The sequence below is a fragment of the Bos indicus x Bos taurus genome, chromosome 15 (genome assembly GCF_003369695.1).
Source record: "Bos indicus x Bos taurus breed Angus x Brahman F1 hybrid chromosome 15, Bos_hybrid_MaternalHap_v2.0, whole genome shotgun sequence".
Lineage (NCBI taxonomy): Eukaryota > Metazoa > Chordata > Mammalia > Artiodactyla > Bovidae > Bos > Bos indicus x Bos taurus.
Genome location: NC_040090.1, coordinates 27,268,649 through 27,295,966, shown reverse-complemented (window position 1 = coordinate 27,295,966; position 27,318 = coordinate 27,268,649). Strand labels below are relative to the sequence as shown.

The 27,318-nt window shown below is 37.3% G+C and overlaps 1 protein-coding gene across 1 annotated transcript in view; it reads right to left on the bottom strand.

Annotated features, from left to right (window-relative positions):
* Positions 1 to 27,318, bottom strand: part of GDPD4 (glycerophosphodiester phosphodiesterase domain containing 4) — a 97,323-nt gene that overhangs the window by 63,436 nt on the left and 6,569 nt on the right. Inside the window, exons 3-9 of the mRNA XM_027561966.1 lie at positions 22,802 to 22,895; positions 19,875 to 19,934; positions 15,342 to 15,440; positions 15,178 to 15,271; positions 14,324 to 14,398; positions 13,354 to 13,499; positions 12,872 to 12,954 (exon numbers count right to left, since the gene is read on the bottom strand). Of these exons, the coding sequence (XP_027417767.1) occupies positions 12,872 to 12,954; positions 13,354 to 13,499; positions 14,324 to 14,398; positions 15,178 to 15,271; positions 15,342 to 15,440; positions 19,875 to 19,934; positions 22,802 to 22,895 (651 nt within the window). The remainder of the gene's footprint in view (positions 1 to 12,871; positions 12,955 to 13,353; positions 13,500 to 14,323; positions 14,399 to 15,177; positions 15,272 to 15,341; positions 15,441 to 19,874; positions 19,935 to 22,801; positions 22,896 to 27,318) is intronic.

The following is a 27,318-nucleotide window of genomic DNA, read 5'->3' as shown; positions in this document are numbered from 1 at the left end:
AACCCCAGGGTTAGTAGAAGGAAAGAAATCTTAAAAATTAGGGCAGAAATAAATGCAAAAGAAACAAAAGAGACCATAGCAAAAATCAACAAAGCCAAAAGCTGGTTCTTTGAGAGGATAAATAAAATTGACAAACCATTAGCCAGACTCATCAAGAAACAAAGGGAGAAAAATCAAATCAATAAAATTAGAAATGAAAATGGAGAGATCACAACAGACAACACAGAAATACAAAGGATCATAAGAGACTACTATCAGCAATTATATGCCAATAAAATGGACAACTTGGAAGAAATGGACAAATTCTTACAAAAGTACAACTTTCCAAAACTGAACCAGGAAGAAATAGAAAATCTTAACAGACCCATCACAAGCACAGAAATTGAAACTGTAATCAGAAATCTTCCATCAAACAAAAGCCCAGGTCCTGATGGCTTCACAGCTGAATTATACCAAAAATTTAGAGAAGAGCTAACATCTATCCTACTCAAACTCTTCCAGAAAATTGCAGAGGAAGATAAACTTCCAAACTCATTCTATGAGGCCACCATCACCCTAATACCAAAACCTGACAAAGATGCCACAAAAAAAAAAAAGAAAAAAAAACTACAGGCCAATATCACTGATGAACATAAATGCAAAAATCCTTAACAAAATTCTAGCAATCAGAATCCAACAACACATTAAAAAGATCATACACCATGACCAAGTGGGCTTTATCCCAGGGATGCAAGGATTCTTCAATATCCACAAATCAATCAATGTAATACACCACATTAACAAATTGAAAAATAAAAGCCATATGATCATCTCAATAGATGCAGAGAAAGCCTTTGACAAAATTCAACATCCATTTATGATAAAAACCCTCCAGAAAGCAGGAATAGAAGGAACATACCTCAACATAATAAAAGCTATATATGACAAACCCACAGAAAACATTATCCTCAATGGTGAAAAACTGAAAGCATTTCCCCTAAAGTCAGGAACAAGACAAGGGTGCTCACTTCCACCACTACTATTCAACATAGTTTTGGAAGTTTTGGCCACAGCAATCAGAGCAGAAAAAGAAATAAAAGGAATCCAAATTGGAAAAGAAGAAGTAAAACTCTCACTGTTTGCAGATGACATGATCCTCTACATAGAAAACCCTAAAGACTCCACCAGAAAATTACTAGAGCTAATCAATGACTATAGTAAAGTTGCAGGATATAAAACCAACACACAGAAATCCCTTGCATTCCTACACACTAATAATGAGAAAATAGAAAGAGAAATTAAGGAAACAATTCCATTCACCATTGCAATGAAAAGAATAAAATACTTAGGAATATATCTACCTAAAGAAACTAAAGGCCTATATATAGAAAACTATAAAACACAGGTGAAAGAAATCAAAGAGGACACTAATAAATGGAGAAATATACTGTTCATGGATCAGAAGAATCAATATAGTGAAAATGAGTATACTACCCAAAGCAATCTATATATTAAATGCAATCCCTGTCAAGCTACCAATGGTATTTTTCACAGAGTTAGAACAAATAATTTCACAATTTGCATGGAAATACAAAAAACCTCTAATAGCCAAAGCAATCTTGAGAAAGAAGAATGGAACTGGAGGAATCAACCTACCTGACTTCAGGCTCTACTACAAAGCCACAGTCATCAAGACAGTATGGTACTGGCACAAAGACAGAAATATAGATCAATGGAACAAAATAGAAAGCCCAGAGATTAATCCACGCACATATGGACACCTTATCTTTGACAAAGGAGGCAAGAATATACAATGGATTAAAGACAATCTCTTTAGCAAGTGATGCTGGGAAAACTGGTCAATCACTTGTAAAAGAATGAAACTAGAACACTTCCTAACACCATACACAAAAATAAACTCAAAATGGATTAAAGATCTAAACATAAGACCAGAAACTGTAAAACTCCTAGAGGAGAACATAGGCAAAACACTCTCTGACATACATCACAGCAGGATCCTCTATGACCCACCTCCCAGAATATTGGAAATAAAAGCAAAAATAAACAAATGGGACCTAATTAAAATTAAAAGCTTCTGCACAACAAAAGAAACTATAAGCAAGGTGAAAAGACAGCCTTCAGAATGTGAGAAAATAATAGCAAATGATGCAACTGACAAAGAATTAATCTCAAAAATATACAAGCAACTCCTGCAGCTCAATTCCAGAAAAATAAATGACCCAATCAAAAAATGGGCCAAAGAACTAAACAGACATTTCTCCAAAGAAGACATACAGATGGCTAACAAACACATGAAAAGATGCTCAACATCACTCATTATCAGAGAAATGCAAATCAAAACCACAATGAGGTACCATTTCATGCCAGTCAGAATGGCTGCGATCCAAAAGTCTACAAGCAATAAATGCTGGAGAGGGTGTGGAGAAAAGGGAACCCTCTTACACTGCTGGTGGGAATGCAAACTAGTACAGCCACTATGGAGAACAGTGTGGAGATGCCTTAAAAAACTGGAAATAGAACTGCCATATGACCCAGCAATCCCACTGCTGTTCATACACCCTAAGGAAACCAGAATCGAAAGAGATACATGTACCCCAATGTTCATCGCAGCACTGTTACAATAGCCAGGACATGGAAGCAACCTAGATGCCCATCAGCAGATGAATGGATAAGAAAGCTGTGGTACATATACACAATGGAGTTATTACTCTGCCATTAAAAAGAATACATTTGAATCAGTTCTAATGAGGTGGATGAAACTGGAGCCTATTATACAGAGTGAAGTAAGCCAGAAAGAAAAACGCCAATACAGTATACTAACGCATATATATGGAATTTAGAAAGATGGTAACAATAACCCTGTATACCAGACAGCAAAAGAGACACTGATGTATAGAACAGTCTTTTGGACTCTATGGGAGAGGGCGAGGGTGGGGTGATTTGGGAAAAAGGCATTGAAACCTGTATAATATCATATGTGAGGCGAATCGCCAGTCCAGATTTGATGCATGATACAGGTTGCTTGGGGCTGGTGCACTGTGATGACCCAGAGGGATGGTATGGAGAGGGAGGTGGGAGGGGGATTCAGGATGGGGAACACATGTACACCCATGGTGGACTCATGTTGGATGGCAAAACCAATACAATATTGTAAATTTAAAAAAAATTTAAATAAAAAATGCCACCACAATATATTTACTTGGGAAACCAACACAGATAACATTTGTTTTCTAGGTGAATAAATATGTCTCAAAGTGGAAAGATGAAGAGTTTAATCTACGTACATTTAAAACATTCCTGTTATTAGTACTGTGCTTAAGAAATCGTTGGGCATTTAGTATTTCAGGTAAATTTATATCTTGGCTTAGGTTACCTTTGTAACTCCAGTTTAAAATGTGAAATAGATCAACTGACCTAGAATATGATTATAAATTAAAATCTCACTATATTTATAAAGTGATTTAAAAGATATAAAAACATTTAAGTCTATCTAGTAATTCATTTAAATTGTTAGACTTATATGAATTACTTAAAAGTATTTTGAAAAGACTGAAATCAGACCACTGGAGTACCTAAAAAAAGAAAATATTTAAAATTCATAACCCCAGTTTAAAACATGTAAAGTATTTAATTAACTAAAAAGGTCATTAACTATTTTGCAAAATATCTAAAAAACGATATTTAAAATGTTAGACTTATAGAGAAAACATAGGCAGAACACTTTTTCACATAAATCCAGCAAGATACGAGTTAAAGGAGGAGGTTCTCTACTACTCCCACCCCTATAATGGAAGTTTATATGTCCCAATTCCATTTATTAGAAAGACTGTCTTTACTTCATTTATCTTGAGCCTTTGTAAAAAATAAACATATGGGTTTATGTACTGGAATCTATTTCTGGATTCCCTATTCTGCTCAATTAATTTGCGTGTCTGATTCTCCTCCATTACTACACTGTTCAGATTAATGTAGCTAGACAGTATGTCTTGAAATCACATAGCGTGAGTCCTCTAACTTTATTCTTTGTCAGTTTTGGGGTAGGTATCCTAGTTCCTCTGTCTTTGCATATAAATTTTAGAATCGGATTGTCGTTTTTTTAAACTGATGGCATTCTTGTCTGTTTAAAAATTTCTATTTTGAGATATATGTAGATTTACTTGGGTTTGTAAGAAATAATACTGTGAGTTTTCTCCAACAGTAACATCTTGTATATAGTACAATATTACAAGGAAACTGACATTGATAAAATCACTGACCTTATTCAGATTTCATTAGTTTTACATGCACTTAAATGTGTATGTGCTCATTTTACCACATAGACAGATTCAGGTGACAACCACCAGAGTCAATATGCAAAGCTGTAAAGATATGAGAACAATCTTTTATCATTTATAGCCACAGACATCATGTTCTTTCCCCCTGTTCATCCCAGGCAATCACTGATGTATTTTCAATCATTTAATTTTATGATTTTGAAAGTTATATAAGAAAGACAGCATACAGTATGCAACCTTTAGAGACTGGCTTTTTTCATGCAGCACAATTCCCACGAGACTCATCCATCCAAATTGCTGCATGTATCAATAGGTATAGGTGGCCTTTTGGCCAACTGCATAAATTTTCTAGAGAAATACATTCAAGTCCTTTGCCCATTTTTTTTTTTCTTTTTTATTGCTGAGCAGTATTCTACTGGGGCTTCCCTGGAAGCTCATCTGGTAAAGAATCTGCCTATAAGACAGGACACCCCAGTTCAATTCCTGGGTCAGGAAGATCTGCTGGAGAAGGGATAGGCTACCCACTCCAGTATTCTTGGGCTTCCTTGGTGGCTCAGTTGGTAAAGAATCCACCTGCAATGCGGGAGACCTGGGTTTGATCCCTGAGTTGGGAAGATCCCTAGAAGAAGGGAACGGCTACTCACTTCAATATTCTGGCCTGGAGAATCTCAGGGACTGCATAGTATTCCATAGTATGGATACACCACATTTGACCATTTACCTCTTGAACTTCTTGAAGGAAAATGGAGTTGTACAGATGTTGCCCATTATAAACAACACTGTTATGAACATTAATGTAAAGGTTTTTGTATTAACATCAAATTTTCCCTCCCTCTGGAATAAATTAGTAGTAGTGTAATTTCTGGGTTGTATGGCAAGTATGTATTAGGTATTTTAAGAAAGTGCTAAACTTATCAGAGCAGCTATACCATTCTACATTTCTTCCAGTAATGTGTGAGTGATCTGGTTTATCTACTATCATTAGAAGATATCACTATTTGTTAAACTTAGCCATTCTGATCAGTAAGTAGTGATTTTAGTTTTAGTTTTCATCTTTTTAATATCTGCTAAAGTTGAATATTTTTTCATGTGCCTATTAGCTATCTGTGTATTCTCTTAGGAAAAGTGACTGATTATTAATTTTGTCCATTTTCTAAATGGATTTGTTCAGAATATTTTTTGTGCTGTTGAGTTGGACAGTTTCCTATATATTCTAGATATATGTCTTTTGTGACATACATATTTTACAAATACTGCCTTCTCATCTGATACTTTTCTTTTTATTCTCCTCACAAGGAATAGAATAGAAGTGTTTCACAGAATAGAAGTGTTTTACTTTGAGATCCCATTTATGAGTTTTTTTCATTTCATGGACGGTGCTTTTGGTATAAAGTCTAAGAATACTTTGCCAGTCCCAATCCCAGAGATCTCCCCCTCTTTGGTTTTCTAAATATTTTATAATTCTACAGTTTGCATTTAAATCCTAGTAAATTTTGAGTTTTTGTGCTTTTTTCTCCTCTAAACCACCAGCTTTAGGTTGAGGGTCACTTTTATTGTATCTGATGTCCAATTTCTCTAGTACTATTTATTTTTCTTCTGTTGTTTAGTTTTTTTTTCACTTATATTCATTATGGTAAAATATATAAAACATAAAAGTTGCCATATTAAAACGATTTTTCGTGTTCAATTCAGTGGTACTACATGCATATACAATGTTATAGGAACGTCACCACTATCTGTTTCCAAAACTTTCTATTAGCACAAACAGAAACTCTGTAACCATTAAGTAACTCACCATTCCTCCCTTCCCCTAATACTGGTAGTTTTAATTTACTTTCCGTCTCTAGGAATTTGCCTATTCTAGATATTTCATACACACAGGATTATACTTTTTTTATTTCTAGCTACTTTCACCTTAGCATATTGTTTTCAAGGTTCATCTGTATTATAATATCCCTGTTGTTGGAAACCTTATTAATTTTTATGGCTGAATAGTATTCCATCACACACACGTACACACACACACACACACACATGTTTTATTTATTCATTCATTTGCTAATGGATCCTTGGGTTGTTTCCAACTTTTTGCTATTATGAAAAATGCTGCCATAAGCATTGGCATCTAAGTATCTATCTGAGTATCTGTTTCTACTTTTTCATTGTATATAAAAATGTATACCCACACCTAGGAGTATAACTGCTAGTTCATATAGTAATTCCATGTTAAGGTTTTTAAGGAATTAGAAGCTGTTTTCCATAGTGACTATACCACTTTGACTTCCACCAGCAATGTACATGGTTTACAACTTCTCCACTTCCATACTAACATTTGTTATTTTCTATGTTTTTAACTATAGTCATAATAGTGTGAAGTGATTTTGATAATGGCTTTGGGGCTTCTCTGGTGGCTCAGTGGTTAAAGCGTCTGCCTGCAATGCGGGAAACCTGGGTTCAATCCCTGGGTAGGGAAGATCCCCTGGAGAAGGAAATGGCAACCCACTCCAGAATTCTTGCCTGGAGAATCCCATGGAGGGAGGAGCCTGGTAGGCTACAGTCCATGGGGTCGCAAAGAGTAGGACACGACTGAGCGATTTCACTTTCAATTTCAGTGACTACTGATGTTGAGTATCTTTCCATGTGCCTTTTGGCCAACTGCATAAATTTTCTAGAGAAATACATTCAAGTCCTTTGCCAATTTTTTTTTCTTTTTTTGCTGTAGGCATCAGTATTTTATTCTTTGTTTAATCCAAATGCTTTAAAAATGGAAACTCAAAGAATACTTTCCACCTGAAACAATTAAACTAGATACTGATCTTGGGGGCCCCAATGTTGACAATTTGATCTCTGGTTCCTCTGCCTCTCTGAAACCCAGCTTGTAGATCTGGAAGTTCTTGATTCATGGACTGCTGAAACCTTGCTAGCATGTGAAATAAGCGCAACTGTGTGGTAGGTTGAACATTCTTTGGCATTGCTCTTAATGCTTAACACATTATAGCAATGAAGATGGTAATCCATTTTCTTTTATACCTATTGAAGCCAAAATAGTAAAGCCAATTTTGTGGCAATAGTGTCATAGGATAAAATAGAATATCACCATCCAAAACATTTTAAAAAAATTTAAAAATACAAATCCTTATCAGATGTACGATTTGCAAATATTTTCTCTAATTGTGTAATCTGTCTTTTGTTTTTATTGGTAATGCCCTTTGATGAGCAAAAGGTTTTAATTTGGAGGAAGTCCAATTCACCTATTTTTTCCTTTTGTTGCTCATGCTTTTAGTGTCATATAGAAAGACTCACCACCAAATCCAGAGTCATGATTTACCCTTGTGTTTTCTTCTAAGAATTCTATGCTTTTACCTCTCATATTTATGTCACTGATCCATTTTGAGTTAATTTTTATATATTTGGTGTGAGGCAGTGGTCAGTGAATTGCCTTGCATTTTTGTCAAAATCAGATGGCATCAAGAAAATGAAAGAGAACTTAAAATGGAAGGAAATTTTTGTAAATCACATGTGTAATACAAGAGATGTTCTCTTTAAATCATGAATTATCTAGAAGTGAATTTGTTTAGTTTCCAAGTGTTTGGAGATTTTCTTGTTAACTTTGTGATTCATTTCTAGTGTGATTCTGTTGTGGTCAGAGAACTCATTCTGTATGTTTTCAGTACTTTTAAATTTGTTTTTGTTTTGTTTTTGGTCCAGGATATGGTCTATATTATATGTTTTGTGGATACTGGAAAACAATATATCTTCTGCTGTTCTTGCGTTGAATGTTCCATCAGTGTTACTTTGATCCTGTAGGCTGATGGCATAGTCCAGCATCATCTTGTTGTTCTGCATATTTAATAGTTTTCTGTTTAGTCTTACATCAATTACTAAGAGAAGGGTGTCATCGTTCTCAACTATAGTTATAGGTTTGTCTATTTCTTCTTTTAGTTTTGTCAGTTTTTGCTTCATGTATATTGCAGTTCTATTCTTGGGTTCACACACGTTCAAAATTGTTATGTCCTCTTGATGAATTTACTTTAATCATTATGTAATGTTCCCTGCTTATTGTGGTTTGCTCTGCTCTGAAGTTTACTTTGTCAAATATTAATATAACTACTCCATCTTTTATTTGTATATTTTTCCATCCTTTGAGTTTAACCTATTTGTTGTTGTTCAGTTGCTAAGTTGTGTCTGACTCTTTGCAACCCGATGGACTGCAGCATGCCAAGTTTCCCTGTCCTTCACTATCTCCCGGAGTTTGCTCAAACTCATGGGAGTTGTTGATGTCATCCAACCATCTTGTCCTCTGTCATCCCCTTCTCCTCATGCCCTCAATCTTTCCCAGCATCAGGTCTTTTCCAGTGAGTCAGCTCTTTGCATCAGGTGGTCAGGTGGTATTAGAGCTTCAGCTTCAGCATCAGTCCTTCCAATGAACATTCAGGACTGACTTCCTTTAGGATTGACTGGTTTGATCTTCCAGCTATCCAAGGGACTCTTAAGAGTCTTCTCCAGCACCACAGTTCAAAAGCATCAGCTCTTTGGCACTCAGCCTTGTTTATGGTCCAACTCTCACATCCATACATGACTACTGGAAAAAACCATAGCTTTGACCATACAGACCTTTGTTAGCAAAGTGATGTCTCTGCTTTTTAAGATGCTATCTTGTTTTATGATAGTTTTTCTTCCAAGGAGCAAGCAATTTTAATTTTGTGGCTGCAATTACCATCTGCAGTGATTTAGGAGCCCATGAAAATAAAATCTGTCACTGTTTCCACTTTTTCCCCATCTATTTGCCATGAAATATGGGAACAGATGCCAGGATCTTAGTTTTTCAGATGTTGAGTTTTAAGCCAGGTTTTGGGAAAAGCCTGTCTATATCATTATATTTGAGGTGAATTTATTGTACACAGCTTATAGTTTATGTACTATATGTATTTAATGCATTATGTTTTAATATATATAGTCTACCAGTATATGTCTTAATTTGTATATTTAGAGTACTTATATTTATTATATTTGTTGGTATGTTATAATTTAAGTCTGCCACTTTGATACTAGTTTGATGTTTGGTTGCTCCAACTTTGTTCCCCTGTTTTCTCATTTTGGCTTTCTTTTGGTTATTTGAACATTTTTCATAGATAGTATTTTTTTTTTTTTTTTTTTTTACTACAGTTGACCCTTGAACAATGGGGTGTTATGGGCACAGTCAAAATTCATACGTAACTTTTAACTCCCAGTATCTTAACTACTAATAGTCTTCTATTGACTGGAAGCCTTACAAGTAACACAAACAGCTGATCAAAACAGATTTTGTATGCCATATGGATTATGTTATTATTTAATAGGTATGGAGCTTCAGTTTGAGAAGATGAAGAAGTTCTAGACATGGACGGTTGTGATAGTAGTAAAACAAGGTGAATATACTGAATGCCATTAAACTGTACACTGAAGAGTAGACTGGGCTTCCCCAGTGGCTCAGCAGTATAGAATCTGCCTGCAATGCAAGAGATGCAGGTTTGATCCCTGGGTCAGGAAGATACCCTAGAGAAGGAAATGGCAACCAACTCCAGTACTTGCCTGGGAAATTCCACGGACAGAGGTACTTGGTCTATAGTCCATGGGGCCACAAAAGATTCAGACACCACATAGTAACTAAACAACAACAAAAAGAGTAGATATATGTATAACAGATTCATTTTTCTGTACACCTGAAATTAACACAATATTGTAAATCAACTATACGCTAACAAAATTTTATTTAAAAATGGTTAAAATGAAAAGTTTTATGTTAAATATATTTAGCACAAAAAAGTCACTTTCTCTAGAAAACTTCTCTCAGTACTTCACTCTTAAGTAGGCAGAGAAAGGAGAGGGGTACCACTTCTTATACCAGGGCAGAAATCGTTACAGGGGTTTGCTTATACCCTGCAGGGCCACAGCCTCAAGCTGTGATAGGGAGGGGAGGGGCTTTTGTGTGGTGTTCCCCTGAGTAGGACTGGTATGGTCAAAACATTTATAGCCTTCTGGGCAATCCTACTGCAAATTCTCTGGCTAGAAAAAGCAGATTTTCTTTTTCCCTCTGCAGCTGTAGGTGTTTCGGTGCACGTCTCTTCAGAGCTCATGTCAGGGTATATGAGGAAAAAACCAAAACAACCAACAGGAAACTTGCTCCCTACTAGGAAGTTCCTTCAATATTATGAACCAGCCAGTCCACCTCCAAATCTCCACCTTTCAGAGTCTTCTGTCAGATGGTTTGTGAATTTTGTCCAGTTTTAAACTTTTTTTTTCTTTTACGTATTTCTAATTCTTGGAGAGAACAGGGTGGAATGTGCTGAAGTTTTAGTAGCTGCTGTTTGTGCATTTCCACAGTCTTGTGTTCCTCTTTTAGAAGTTAACAACATTTTCAATTCAGTTCAATTCAGTTGCTCAGTCATGTCCAACTCTTTGCGACCCCATGAACCGCAGCATGCCAGGCCTCCCTGTCCATCATCAACTCCCTCAGTCCACCCAAACTCATGTCCATTGAGTTGGTGATGCCATCCAACCATCTCATCCTCTGTTGACCCCTTCTCCTCCTGCCCTCAGTCTTTCCCAGCATCAGGGTCTTTTCAAATGAGTCAGTTCTTTGCATCAGGTGGCCAAAGTATTGGAGTTTCAGCTTCAATATCAGACCTTCCAATGAACACCCAGGACTGATCTCCTTTAGGATGGACTGGTTGGATCTCTTTGCAGTCCAAGGGACTCTCAAGAGTCTTCTCCAACACCACAGTTCAAAAGCATCAATTCTTCGGTGCTCTGCCCTTTTTATGGTCCAACTCTCACATCCATACATGACCACTGGAAAAACCATAGCCTGGACTAGATGGACCTTTGTTGACAAAGTAATGTCTCTGCTTTTTATTTATTTTTTCTTTCTTTCTTTATTTTTATTTTATTTTTAAACTTTACAATATTGTATTGGTTCTGCCATATATCGAAATGAATCCGCCACAGGCATACATGTGTTCCCCATCCTGAACCCTCCTCCCTCCTCCCTCCCCATACCATCCCTCTGGGTCGTCCCAGTGCACCAGCCCCAAGCATCCAGTATCGTGCATCGAATCTGGACTGGCGACTCGTTTCATATATGATATTATACATACTTCAATGCCATTCTCCCAAATCATCCCACCCTCTCCCTCTCCCACAGAGTCCACATCAGTGTCTCTTTTGCTGTCTTGTATACAGGGTTATCGTTACCATCTTTCTAAATTCCATATATATGCGTTAGTATACTGTATTGGTGTTTTTCTTTCTGGCTTACTCTGCCTTTTAATATGCTGTCTAGGTTGGTCATAACTTTCCTTCCAAGGAGTAAGCATCTTTTAATTTCATGGGTACAATCACCATCTGCAGTGATTTTGGAGCCCCCCAAAATAAAGTCTCTCACTGTTTCCACTGTTTCCCCATTTTACTACTTAGTAATTCTTGATATTAGATTTTCCTGTTCTAGTTACTGCTGTGGTATTCCTGTTCTGGCTAGACTATGACTGATAAGCAATATTTATTAGTGATTAAGTCTAGATTATGACCATCAATGTGGATGGTGGAGGTATGTGGAGGAAGTGGTAATGGGAAATGAAGACATCAAGACACAGAGAAACTGAAGGGTTGGAAGGGTCATCTACACCGAAGTTGAAGTCACAAGTAAGATAAGAGAGAAAGACAATGTGCCAGGAGCTCATTGGCTCAGCATCATGACCACATTAGGCCACGACCTCTAGGCACTTGCACAATGAACCCAGAAGCTCTAGAAGAACATCCAGTTTCAGTTCTGCTTAAAATATCCTGCATGAAACAGCTGAGTAACACCACTGTTAGATAATGTCAACCCTAGTCTGGGATCAGGAAATCTAGTTCTAATCCTGGCTTTATCATGTACTGATCCACAAACTAGTTATTTCTCATTGGGATGCCTTTGGCTAAGCTATTGCCTCTACCCAGATTCCCCATCTCTGTTTGGGAAAATACTATTTTTCCTTCAAGGTGCAACACGAATACAGTTCTGAGCACAAAGATCATTTTCCACAGAGTAGGAGGGGTACTCACCCTCCTCCACTGAGGCTCCACTGCATTTGCCTTACTCTTTTCTGGACGGCCCTCACCACACATGGTCCTGTACTGTGTTTATTTGTAAACATGCCCTATTTCCTTCACTGGCTGGGAACAGCTCTTAGGCAGGACTATATTTCACTCATTTGCCTCTCCCCAGCACTCAAAAGAAGGATATAGTAGGAATATAGTAGGTACCCAGGGAATGTTAATTAAATAGGTTGCTAAGGTGGGGCATGGGAATGAGTTATAAGCATGCTTGTAGGGGGTACAAGTTTGAGCTGTGTGTGGAGACTACACAGAGTGATCTATGAGCCTGTGATGAGCATGTAGGGGTTGCAGATGTGTGGTTGGTAAAGGAGAAGTGGTTCATGTATGTGTGTCATGGGCAGATGTCCCATGTGAACATGGGAGAAACTCCCAGGGGCTTGCCCTCTCTACAGCCTAGGCCAGGCTGGAGTCGTCCATGGCACTGGTCTCTTCTCCTCCCACCCTGGCCCCTTCTTTCCTACCTTATTTGCACATCACTCTCCAGTCCATGGGCCCCTTGTTCAACAGCTTTCTCAAAGGACATTATGGTATTCTCAGGTCCCAGCTGTGTAAGAAAAGGACATCAGGCCTTTAATCTCACAGTCTTTACTGCCAACATCCCTTGTACGGTAGGGAGGGGACCCAGTAATGACAAGACTTTAGGAAGGAGAGTTTGGCTCCCTTGGCTCTTTTTTCAAAGAATCTGCCTATATTCTACTCTACCGAACCTGATTTGGGGACTTGGTTCATCTGAGGCAATGTCATTGGGTACAATAAAAAAAAAAAAAAAGACTGAGAATTAGGTGACCTGGGTTCAAGTCCAACCTTTACATTTAACTCCTTATTTCTGTCATCTCAAGCCAAACTCTTTACTTCTCCAGGGGCTCCTGGATCTGATGTGCCATTGTCTCACCCACACCCATGCACATCTGTACTCACCAACATCCATCATGCTCAGACCTACCATGGGTGCACCTCTATGACCAAAGAAGTCCGGCTTGGGTGCTAATTTATCCTTCTCCTGAACACAGGGAGAATAAGTCCCAAATGGCACCACATAGAGACATAAAAGGATAAGGAGGAAGGGCAATCCAACAACCACTTGCAGAACTGAAAAAGTTGGAAGGAGAAGGTGACAAAAAAGAAAAGAGGAATAAAGAACCATCCCAAGCAAATAACTATCCCCAAAACAACAGTCAGTAAATGCCTACTGCATGGGTTCATTGAATCTATGGACTCATTGATTTACTCTCAGTTTCTGTCATATCCCCATATTCTTTCAGTGACTTGAAAGTAAAGAACTATTCAAATAAAAAGTGTTATTAAGTCAAAATTATTGCAAATGCAAATTTACAAGGGAATGAGTTGTATAAGAGGTAGAAGGAGAGGGAATGTTAAGGAATAACTTCTCAGAAGGAGGAGTAGTTTGGTTGGTTCTGAGAAAGTCCTCAAGCCCTTAAGGATCAGCCTAAAATGCCCCTGTACTGAAGGCAGTGAGGGATAGTAGAAGGGATACTAGTTTAAAGAAATCCAAGTTCAAAGCGAGACTACTATTTTCTAATTTTGTGCCTTAGACATGTTGTTTAACCTCTTCGGATCTTCACTTTTCTCATTCTGAAAAATGGAACTATTTTGCTACTAACATCTATCTCATGTAATTAATATGCCAGGGTTGACTCATCACAGGTTCTCAGTAAATAGTAGACACTTCTCTCTTTCTCCTCATTCATCTCTTAAATACACACACAGACACAGACACACAGACACACACACACACACACACACACACACACACATACAGCCTGACCATAATACCTGTTATCACTGGCCACTCCCCAACACATACTATTTTAGACTTTGGAGGATTTTACCCATTTGTACACTTAAAAATTACCACCTATGTTGCTTTCAAATCTAGATCTGCCAGCTCTAACCTCTCAACTTTGTGAGCATAGTACACCACTTGTTTCTTCTTCTTTCACTAGTATTCTGGTATCTTCTCATTCTAGCTAAAATTCAGGAAATGAAAAACAAAAGAGTCATTGTAAGTTCTTGCCCCCAGAAACATTTCCTGTAAGTTCTTGCCCCCAGAAACATTTCCTAAAATCCACTGGTCACATACACATACACACGTGTACACTCAATGACAACACTACCAATTGAGTTTTTCTCTTTCCTGCATCCTTGCACAAGTCAGGAAGCAGGCACTTCCTGTTTAACCAGCAGTAAAAAAAAAAGACATAGAAGAAGATCCTCCTGTTTCTCAGTTAGGGTGCTGAGAGAGAATTCCATTCTCAAAATAGTTTCATATACAGCTCTTGACTCTTGTTTGTTTCCATGATATTTCACTGGGGACTGTTTTGAAGTACTAAGATGTGTTCAGGGGATATCTGCACTTGGTTCTAGAGTTGAAAATAGTAATATTTGAATATAAACTAAAAGAACTCTGACTTGTACCATCACTGGTCAAATAAAACTAAAATTCCCTCTACCCTCCCCACAACTACTTCAATCTATTCCCAGTCAATGTGTAACAACAGAGAGAAAATTCTTATTTTTCTAGAAGCAGAATCCCTTTTTAGAAGAGGGCCTGTCTGATCAGAGAAATGCTGTGACAGGCCATGTAGGGTTGTGAGTTCGACCAGAAGAAGCATGCCTGAGTAACAAGCTAAATGAATTTCAAAAAGCTACAGTGCTGGCTGTCTACCAACCTTGTCTGGCTGAGTAAAGTACACTAGCTAAAGTCAGAGCTGGAAGAATCAGGGAAAGTTCCACCCTTAGGACATACCTTCTCCTTCCAAATGGATCAAGTAGAAGGCCACAGGCCAGGAAAGCAAAACCATCGCAGATATGCTGCTCAGGTGTATGTAGGGAGCAAAGACCTGAGAGAAAGCCAAAAGTCAGGCTGAACACATCTGGACAGACAGGGCTACAACTAAGGATGGTGCTTACCTGCAGTGACAGCCCAATGGTGAGCCATCTCTCTCTCCAAAAAGTTAATAAAATCCACATCAAAAATGAGCAAAGCAGAATCACTATCAGAACCATGATCTAGGGAAATAAAAAGAATATCTTGACTTCTTTGGGGCTTCCCTGATAGCTCAGTTGTTAAATAATCTGCCTGCAATGAAGGAGACCCCGGTTCGATTCCTGGGTTGGGAAGATCTGCTGGAGAAGGGACAGGCTATCCATTTTTCTTGGTCTTCCCTTGTGGCTCAGCTGGTAAAGAATCTGCCCATAACGCAGGACACCTTGGTTCGATCCCTGGGTTTGGAAGATCCTCTGGAGAAGGGAAAAGGCTACCCATTCCAGTATTCTGGCCTGGAGAATTCCATGGACTATATAGTCCATGGGGTCACAAAGAGTTGGACACAACTGAGCAACTTTCACTTTGACTTCTAGACACTAAGCTTGGATCAGAACTGTCTTTGGGAAATGTGCATGAGTGTGTGATAAGTCACTTCAGTCACGTCCGACTCTTTGCAACCCTATGGACTGTAGCCTGCCAGTCTCCTCTGTCCACGGGATTCTCCAGCCAAGAATACTGGAGTGGATTGCCATGCATGTACTCACAGTTTCAGGGACCTAATTTCCTCATCTTTTTTAATCTAACCATTCTTTAATAGTCCATGGATCTAATAATCTACCTTCTTTGCTGTGAAGTCTTTTTTGTGCACCATGGTTAGAAAGAAAAAAAAAAAAAAAACACAAAAAAACAAACCTACACAGCTATGTGGTCTGATTCCTTTACTGATTTATTATCTCCATGTCAGCTTGGCCCTCAACATTGCTTAGCATGTCTCATTCAGTTTCAACAGTAGCCATTACAAATATTCACTTTTTAAAAATACGACTCAATACAATCTCAGGTAAACAATATTTTGTTCAATGTATGCTTTCCCCAAATAGACTATAAGCTTCACAAAATCAGGGATAATGTTCATGATTATATATTTATTGTCTTTTGAATGTCTGACACATAATAAACTTTCTATAAATATTTGGTGAACAGATGAAAAAAACCTGCTGGCCAGAAAACTATATTTAGTCATAGGAAATGAACATTGAGACCAAGAATACATAACTTTAACTGCTTCCCTTCAAATAGTTTTCTATATGTATGTAGCCCTCTAGACAGTGCTTGGCTTCCACTCCTCCATAATTCTTTATCTATGAAAGTAACTGAATCTGTAATTAAACCTTATAAAAGAAACTCCAGGCCTTGCTGCCCTCAGGGTTAATTTTTCAAATATTTAAGGAAGAAATATTTCAACTTTAAAAAACTCTTCCAAAGAATAAAGAGGGAATTTTCTCTAACTTGTTTCTTGAAGCCAAAAAAAAAAAAAAAACCCACTGATATTCACACTCAACAAGGACATTATAGGAAACAAAAATGACAGTCCAAACTCTTTTATACATGGATCTATGCAGATATTAAAATCTTAAATAACTTATTAGCAAACCAAATACATCACAATACAAACTTTAATAGACAAATGAGACTCACCTGAATCACATGTAATTCTGTGATTTTATTCAACATCAAGCTTTACTAATGATTTAAGGGCAATTATAAGGTACAGATAAAACAGTTTCCCTTGGAGATCTGTCAAAAGTAGCTATTCATAAAAAGGTCTTTCCTATAATATGATATATTCTGGTCTGGGACTCAAACTGTGAGGTGTGTTTTGAGTAAAGTATGTGGAAACATTTCTTCACAGAAGGAATCTTTTGGGTTATGGTGCATCATTTTTTAAAAAATATATTTTGTTAACTATACAACTTCAGCCAGCCATGCCTCCCACCTTACAAATCTATAAATTCCAGGTAAGTTTATTTATTGTAAGCAACCTAGATACACCTATTTAGATCCTCCTAGAAATTTCCATAGATAAGGACTCTCCATTATCTTTTGGCCAATAAATATCTTTAGTATGTTTATTAGGAGGTTGGGTTATTAGTTATATATAGATTTTTTTAAAATAAAGAGTTTTAATTGAGGTCATTCATTATTCTCTGAGCACATTTAAGTAGAAGGGAATACACTATAGGCCTGATTGCTAACCCTTTCCTTCCAGGTTTACTCTTTCCCACTGAAATTCCAAGCCCTAAAGAAACTCCCTTGCCAAGAAGACTTAAAGACCAAGGGCTTAAAGGTCCACACAAATTAGTCATCTTCCAAAGGTATTCCAACTTCTCTAACAACCAGCTCCACTACTTCTCATTGGCTACGCATTTGTAACTGGAATTAGATCACAGAATACCTGAAGAGATGATGGCTTTGTTAAATATATATCCTGTATATATCCTGTATATATGTATCCTTTGTTAAATATATATATATATCCTGTAGAATATGTGTCAGAATTGATTCTGAGGATGCTTGCCAAGGAAAAAACAATGTAATATTAAGGATGCTAGACAAGGAGAAAATAAAGTAATATTAAACCAGGCTGAATTTATTGATACATGTGCACTTACCAGAGATTCTAAAGTCAATGTATCAGCATCCAGGTATTATGCATCTCAGAGTGGTTCTGTTTGTGTATCTGAAACCTTGGCTCAATAGTTCAGTTCAGTTCAGTCACTCAGTCATGTCCAACTCTTTGTTACCCAATGAACTGCAGCACACCAGGCCTCCCTGTCCATCACCAACTTCCAGAGTTTACCCAAACTCATGTCCATTGAGTCAGTGATGCCATTCAACCATCTCATCCCTTGTCGTCCCCTTCTCCTCCTGCCCTCAATCTTTCCCAGCATCAGGGTCTTTTCAAATGAGTCAGCTTTTCACATCAGGTGGCCAGAGTATTGGAATTTCAGCTCAATAGTAGCCCATGCTTTATAAAATTGGGACACCAGCAATTTCTTAGTGTAATATGGAAGAAAGAATCCAATGATTTATTGAGAAAAGTTTACTGGAATGCGGAGCTAAGCCACTCTATATCATGCTCTGTGGGAGGTCTCAGAGGACACTGAAAAGCTCATTGGTGAGGAAAGTGCCAGCATCCTTGAAAAGCACTGTAGTGGCCATCCTTTATGCCTGGATAAAGGTGAGAAGTGCTGCCATTGAAACTGGTTCCCTGAGTTCAAAGACAATGATGAGATTCTGCTAGGAAGAGGCCAAGTAGCAGCACTCACTGCCAGAGGCAACGTAAGCATGGTTTCTATAATAGACACAAGCCTGGAATAGTGATTAGAATGGTTTAATCCATAGGTTATCTTGGTAGTGACTAACTGCTCATGGTGTCCCAACTCCAAAACCCACAGGATCTCAGTAAGGCCTATTATGTTCACTCTTCAATTTCCTGTTTCTCTGTATGATCTTGTGATTTCGATTTCCATTCATTCTAACCCTTAAATTTGTATTTTCAGCTCATCCTTTCCTTTTGAGTAAAAGGAAATTTAAGGAGACCACTCAGAGTTTGACATGTTCCTGGATTTGAGGAAATACAAGGAATGGTATCAAAGCCATACCTGAAAGCCTATAAATAGCAAGGGGCTATGCTAGAGATGCTCAAGCCCATGGCAGAACAAAATGAGGGAGGCAGTGTTGGAAATGAGATGCATGTCTTCAGATGTTGGGTCAGTGATACGTGCTTCCTCCGACCAGATATGGATCCTCTGTTACTGTTAGTAAAATTTTATTTTTAAATTTATTTATTAAAAAAATTTATTAGAATATAGTTGCTTTACAATGTTGTATTAGTTTCTATTGTACAGCAAAGGGAATCAGCTGTATGTATACACATATTCCCACTTTTTTGGATTTCCTTCCCATTTAGGTTACAACAGGGTCTGACTCTTTGTGACCCCATGGACTGTAGTCTGGCAGGCTCTTCTGTCCATGGGGATTCTTCAGGCAAGAATATTGGAGTGGGTTTCCATGCCCTCCTCCAGGGGCTCTTCTTGACCTAGAAATTGAACCTGCTTCTCCTGTGTCTCCTTCATTGCAGAATTCTTTTCCACTGAGCCATCAGGAAAGCTCGGTCTACTACAATAAACTAAAATTCTTAATGACTGAAATAAGAAAGTTCTGTGACTATGAAGGACTGGGAAAATAATGGAGTTTGCCCAGGATTTTATGGGAATGGGAAGAACAGAATCACAGAATGAGTTTAACATGGAGTAGTGAGAAAAAAAAAATGGAGAAGGAAATGGCAACCCACTCCAGTTTTCTTGACTGGAGAATCCCAGGTACGGGGGAGCCTGGTGGGCTGCCGTCTATGGGGTCACACAGAGTTGGACACAACTGAAGCGACTTAGTAGTAGCAGTAGCAGCAGTGAGAAAAAATAAAGTTTGGGTTCAGCTTGGTCAGTAAGCCAGTTCCACCTGTTAGACACTGAATGATTTCAGTTGAAACAGTGTAAGCAGGTCTCTTGTTTCTAAGGGAGACAAAGAAAGGGAAGCTCTGTATTTAACACTTAGTGCCAAGAGGCACATTCAGTCCTTGTCTCAGGTCTCCTATGAAGATTCAGATGTCCTACCTTATGATACCAGTGCAGGTACAGTTCATTTTTTTCCCAACACAGCAAAAATCCAAGTACCTGAAAAAAAAAACAAAGAAAGAGAAAAAAACCAAGATGCTACACAAAACTGAACTCAAAATTCCTTTCACAGTCTGGCATTACATTCACTCTTTGCTACACCTTCCCTTTTCATCATCTAAGAGTTTGCCATGCTGTTCCTCTGGCTAAAAAGCTCTCCCTTCCCATGCATGGGCCCATCAAACACAGTTCACATGTTACTTCCTAGCTGTAACTTTCACCAGCAATCCAGAGAGAATTTATTATCTTCTCTGGGATTTTATAACAATCAGTACACTTATATCCTTCCTGAGTTTCTACCAATTTTCTTTTCCGTGTGATGGAGCTTATTCCTGGTGTTAGTTAGAGACACTAGTAAGAGAACAGAGGTCATGGGCCAGCCCTTCCAAGGGTCATTTAAAAGTTCTTTTTTGGGGCTTTATTGGTGGTTCAGTGGTTAAGAATCTGCCTTGTGATGCAAGGGTTTGATCTCTGGCTGGGGAACTAAGATCTCACATGCAGAAGAGCAACTTAGCCCATACACCACAACTAGAGAGTCCATACACATCAGTGAAAGACCTTGAACTATGCAACCAAGACCCAAAGACAGCCAAATAAATAAATAGTTTTTTTTTTTTTTTAAGCTCTTCTTTGAGGAACCAGTGCCATTGTTACAACTGTTAACCACTGCTGTTAACATTGGTATTAGTCAATAAACCTTAATTAGGTTTGAATCTAATTAATTCAAACCTTAATTAGGTTTGAATCTAATTAATTCAAACCTTAATTAGGTTTGAATCTATGTAATTACCAAGTCAGTGTGAAGACACAGACTGAAAACTGGAGTCTTCCAATTCTTAGGTTATTAAGGAGAGTTTGAATGCATAAGGCACTCACCTTTTTATCAAAATAATTTTATGGATATGATTTTATTTGTACTTTGGTGGTGGTTTAGTTGTTAATTTGTGCACAACTCTTGTGACCCCATGGACTATAGCCACCAGTATCCTCTATCCATGGGATGTTCCAAGCAAGAATACTGAAGTGGGTTGCCATTTACTTCTCCAGGGGATGTTTCTAACCCAGGGATCAAATTTGGGTCTCCGGCATTGCAGGCTGATTCTTTACTGACTGAGTCACCGGCCATTTATTTGTACATTACCAAGCCCTATAAAATATCATTAAATATTATGATAATTCTCATTAGAACCAAGGCATTGAGGCTTAGAAGAGTTATGTGACTTGGTCAAGGTTACAAAATAACTTAAAGCAGAAACAGAATCTAGGTCTCCTCTGTTGTTACCACTGTATCCAAAAACAGGTAGGGTAGAGGAGAAGCCTATTAAAAAACACATGGCTTATTGGACAGTGGAAGTCCATTTTGGTTTTATTTTGATCATGTATGAGACTAGTACAATTCAATGGCCAAATTCTTGCCCCAAATACATCATTCATCTGCATTTTTCTCATTAAATAGAAAAATTTCTAACTAATTTCTATCTACAGACACCCTTCACACAATGACTTTCAAAATGATAATCCTAATTAGAATATGATTTATACCAAGTATCTTAGTCTACTTTTCAGGCCTTACAAAATCTATCACAAGTCTATTGTTTTAACCATATTCCCCATTTTTATTCACTATCCCCTACATGCTAACAGTACTGATTCTTCTCTCTTATCTAGTCACACTCCATATATCTCTGTCTTACTGACTTTGTCATGATGTTGCCATGGTCTGGAATTTCTTTTGCACTCCCATAAACATGTGTCTAAATCCAACATCCTTTCAAGATCCCACTCCTCTGCCACCTCCTCCAAGAAGTTTCACTTAAACCTCTTGACTGAAAGTTGCCTCTTCCTTCTTAGAACCCAGGCTGAACTTTATTTAGGCCTTCTAATGACAATTATAATGCTCTGTCTGTGTTGGTTATTTTTGTCTAGGACTTACTTCCCTACTAGATTCTAAACTCATTGAATTAAGGACTATTGTAACTTTATTTCTCATACCTCTGTCTTTGAAGTGCCCTGAATAAAAACAGAAACTGCATGTCTTTGATCTCTGTAACCTCAGTACTTACGGCTCATACAATAATCAATATATTTTGCTGAAAGAAAAGTTAATGCAAATGTCAACTGATTTGGGAGTTGGGTTTTTTAGTATCAGATAAGAAATCAGTGGGGACAAGAAATTATGAAATCAGAGAAAGATATATATGTCCAATGTGTAAGTGGGTACCGAAAAACTCCAGTAATCTAAACGTTAGTCTCCCATAAATGTTCCACTTCTACAGATTCCGCTACTGCTTGCCCTCAGTTTCTCATACTACATGATGCTGCTATGTCTGGTGTGAATTTCTCACACTACAGATATTACTATGTCAGGAAACAGGCAGGGTCTCTACTGTGTAAAGATACTTGCTAAAATAAATGTACTTTGCACCTGGACTAGGGGACTAGCACTTGCACAGTATAACAGGTGTAACACACTAGATAATTTGTAAGGCCCAGAAAGACTGATTCTCAGGAGATGCGCTATGAAATGAATAGTTAAATGTGTAAAAGTACTGCCATGTGAAGGTGTGAGCATCTAAAATGGCAATACTGAGTGAACCAGAAAGTAAGCCATGAAACAGAGGAAGAGAAAAAGGATGTCCTGCCTCTTTTTCAAAGGGTCAAAGAAGAAAGACATACCTTCTAACAGCACAAGCCTTTCCCCCTGCAATCTATCCCTCCTCTCTAATATTCAAGGGGCTGATGTAAACCCAAACTATGCTAAGAGTGATCTGAGGGCTCCCAGCACCAATTGGGAACCATACCATAGATAAGAACACCTCATGAGGCTATTCGAGAAGTGGGTGGGAGAAATAGGAAACATTACTCACCACCAGCATTGTTGTGTAGGCAGCCAGGATCCCAATGACACTCAGCAAGACAAGGGACCAAAAGAACCAAATTCTTGCACCTAGGAAAACAACCCTGCAAAAATATGTTTCAATTCCTAAAATACATAAATTAGTAGCATCTGTGTCAAGGATAAGGGATAAGACTGGACTAGATGAGGTATAAGAAAACAGGGGCTGAAAAGAAAAGCAATTTGGGAATAGATACCCTTTGGGGATATTTATTTGAGAAGTTTTAACTTTGTTCTACAGATAATTATGTACTTTAACAGGGTTCTATATGAGTTGTATGGCTTTTAAAAGCTATTTAAGATACTATTAGAATTAGAATACTATTTAGAATACTCAAAAACTTTGTACTCAGTAAAAAAAATATGGAAATTCTGGAATGTCAAAAGAGGAAAAGTCATCTGTAAGTTCACTGCTTTCACATAGCTAATACTTTCCATTTCGGCAGATTTTTTATCCATATAAATATATGTTTTCTTACATAACAGCAAGCCACTATATTAATGTCTATATTCTGTGTAAGAGCTCTGGATCCTTTAAAAACATCTCTGGTCTCTTTTGTATCTAAAGTAGTTTATGAGACAAAACTGCTAATAAATTGATTTCTTAAACAAAGTTATAATTGCATAAGCCTCTTAGATAGCATCACCCATCAGAGGGGCAGACAGAAGAAACAAGAAGAACTACAATTCTGCAGCCTTTGGAATGGAAACCACAATCACAAAACAACAAGAAAAAATTGAAACAGCAGAGGATTATGTCCCAGATGAAGAACAAGATAAAACTCCAGAAAAACAACTAAGTGAAGTGGAGAGAGGCAAGGATTAAAAGAGTTAAGAATACTGACAGTGCAGGTGATCCAGGATACAGAAAAAGAATGGAGGCAAGGATTGAAAAGATGTAAGAACTGTTTAATAAAGACCAAGAAGAAAAGAACACACACACATAGATGAACAATAGCTGAAATGAAAAATACAGTAGAAAGAATCAATAGCAAAATAAGTGAGGCAAAAGAATGGATAAGTGATCTGGAAGACACAGTGGTGGAAATCACTGTTGTGGAACAGAAGAGAAAAGAATGAAAAGAAATGAAGACAGTCTAAGAGACCTCTGAGACAACATTAAATGCATCAACATTCACATGATAGAGGTCCCAGAAGGAGGAGACAGAAAGGACTTGAAAAATTATTTGAAGAGATAATAGTTGAAAACTTCCCTAACATGGGAAAGGAAACAGTCACTAAAGTCCAGGAAATGCAGAAACCCAGGCAGGATAAACCCAAGGATAAGCATGACAAGACACATAGTAATCAAATTCACAAAAATTAAAGACAAAGAAAAAATATCAAAAACAACAAGGCAAAAGCAACCAATTACATACAAGGGAATCCCCAGAATGTTACTAGTTGACTGCTCAGCAGAAACTCTGCAGGCCAGAAGGGAATGGCACAATAAATTCAAAGTGATGAAAAGGAAGAACCTACAAACAAGAATACTCTACACAGCAAGGCTCTCATTCAGAATTGATGGAGAAATCAAAAGTTTTATAGTCAAGCAAAAGCTAAGAGAATTCAGCACCACTAGACAACCTTATACATATACAGACAACTGTATCAAAACCTCATGGAAACAGCACAACCAAAAACTAATTAGATGTGTGCATGTGTACACACACACACACACACACACAAAAGGAATCCAAACACAACACTATAAACTTAGTCATCAAACCATAAGAAAATAGAACAAAAGAGGAAGGAAAGAAAAAAGACCTAGAAAAACAAATCCAAAACAATTAAGAAAATGGCAGTAGAAGCGTACATATCAATAATTAAATATAAATGTATTAAATGCTCCAATCAAAAGACATACACTAGCTGAATGGATACATAAAAGACCCATATACATGCTGTCTATGAGAAACCCGCTTCATATCTAGGAACACATTCAGACTGAAAGTGAGGGGATAGAAAAAATATTCCATGAAAATGGAAATCAAAAGAAAATTGGAGTAGCAATACTCACATTAGGCAAAATAGATTTTAACATAAAGACTGTTACAACGGACAAAGAAGAACACTACATAGTGATCAAGGGATCAATCCAAGATGAAGCTCTTATAACAACTGTAATTATATATGCACCCAACATAGGAGCATGCCAATATATAAGACAAATATTAATGGCCACAAACGGGCAAATCGATGGTAACACAATAATTGTGGAGGATGTTAACACCTCAGTTATATCAATGGACAGATCATCCAGACAGATGATCAATAAGCAAACACAAGCCTTATGTAACATATTAGACCAGATACACTTAGTTGATATTTATAAAGTGTGTGCTGTTGTATTCAAGTCTTTGTGAGCCCATGGACTGCAATCCACTAGGCTCCTCTGTCCATGGAATTTTCCAGGCAAGAATACTGGAGTGAGTTGCCATTTCCTACTCCAGGGGATCTTCCTACCCAGGGATTGAACCTATGTCTCTTGCTTTGGCAGGCAGATTCTTTACCACTGTGCCACCTGAGAAGCTGATATTTATAAAGCATTCCATCCAGAAGCAGCAGAACACAAATTCTTCTCAAATACACATGGAACATTCTCCATGACTGACCACATGCTGGGCCACAAAGCAAGACTTGGTAAACTTAAGAAAACTGAAATCATATAAAGCATCCTTTCCAAGCACAACTCCATGAGATGAAAAGTAAACTACATGAAAAAAGTATAAAAAACAAAAACACTTAGAGGCTAAACAGTATACTACTAAACAACCAATGGAGCACTGAAGAAATTAAAGAAGTAAAAAAAAAAAGAAAATCTAGAGACAAATGACAATGAAAACATAATGACCCGGAACCTATGAGATGCAGCAAAACCTATTCTACCAGGAAAGTGTATATCAATACAATCTTACCTCAGGAAACAAGAAAAATCACAAATAAACAACCTAACCTTGTACAAAAAATAACTAAAGAGCAAGAAAACCTGAAATTAGTAGAAGTAAAGAAATCATAAAGAACAGAATAGAAATAAATGAAATAGAAACAACAACAACAAAAAAACAATAGCAAAGATCAATGAAACTAGAAGCTGGTTCCTTGAAAAGATAAACGAAATTATAAACATTTGGCTAGACTCATCAAGAAAAATGGGAGAGGACTCAAATCATTCACATTAGAAATGAAAAATAAGAGGTTACAACAGACACCACAGGAATACACAGGATCATAAGAGACTACTATGAGTAATTATAAGTCCCCAAAATGGACAACTTGGAAGAAATGGACAAATTCTTAGAAAGGTACAACCTTCCAAGACTGAAACAGGAAAAGATAGAAAATATGAACAGACCAGTCATATGTACTGACATGGAAAGTATGATCAAAGGTCTTTCAAGAAAAAAAGTCTAGGACCAAATGGCTTCATGCGCAAATTCCATCAAAGGTTTAGAGAAGAGTTAACATCTATCCTCATGAAACTATTCCAAAGAAATTTCAGAAGCAAGAATACTCCCAAACTTATTCTATGAGGCCACCAACACCCTGGTAAAAAAACCAGACAAAGATACCACAGAAAAGAAAATTATAGGTCAATAACTGTGATGAATATAGATGCAAAAATCCTCAACAATATTCTATCAAACTGAAACCAACAACAGATTAAAAGGATCATACATCATTATCAAGTGGCATTTATCCCAGGGATGCAAGGATTCTTCAATATATACAAATCAATCAGTGTGATACACCACATCAACAAGTTAAAGAAAAAAAAACATAAGATCATCTCAATAGATGCAGAAAAGCTTTTGAAAAAAATTCAGTAGCTATATATGATAAAAACTCTCCAGGAAGTGGGCATAGGTGGAATATACCTCAATATAATAAAGGCTATGTATGACAAACCCACAGTTAACATCATATTCAACAATGAAAAGGTGAAAGCATTTCCTCTAAGATCAGGAACGAGACAAGAATGTCCACTCTCACCAGTTTTAGTCAACATAATTTTGAAAGTCTTAGCCATGGCATTCAGAGAAGATAAAGAAATAATTCAACCTGAAAAAGAAGAAGTAAAACTGTTACTGCATATGACAAGATACTATAAGTAGAATATCCTAAAGATGCTACCACAAAGCTACTAGAGATCATTAATGAATTTGGTACAGTTTCAGGATACAAAATTAACTCTATTACATTCCTATACATTAACAACAAAAAATCAGAAAGAGAAATTTAAGAAACAAATCCATTTACCATCACATCAAAAAGAATAAAATATGTAAGAATAAATAAATCTACCTAAGGAGGCAAAAGACCTGAACTCTGAAAACCATAAGTCACTGATGAAAGAAATTGAAGATGGAAAGATGTACCATGTTCTTGGATGGGCAGAATCAATATTGTCAAAATGAGTATACCATCCAAGGCAATCTATAGATTCAATACAGTCCATATGAAAACACGAATGCCATTTTTCAC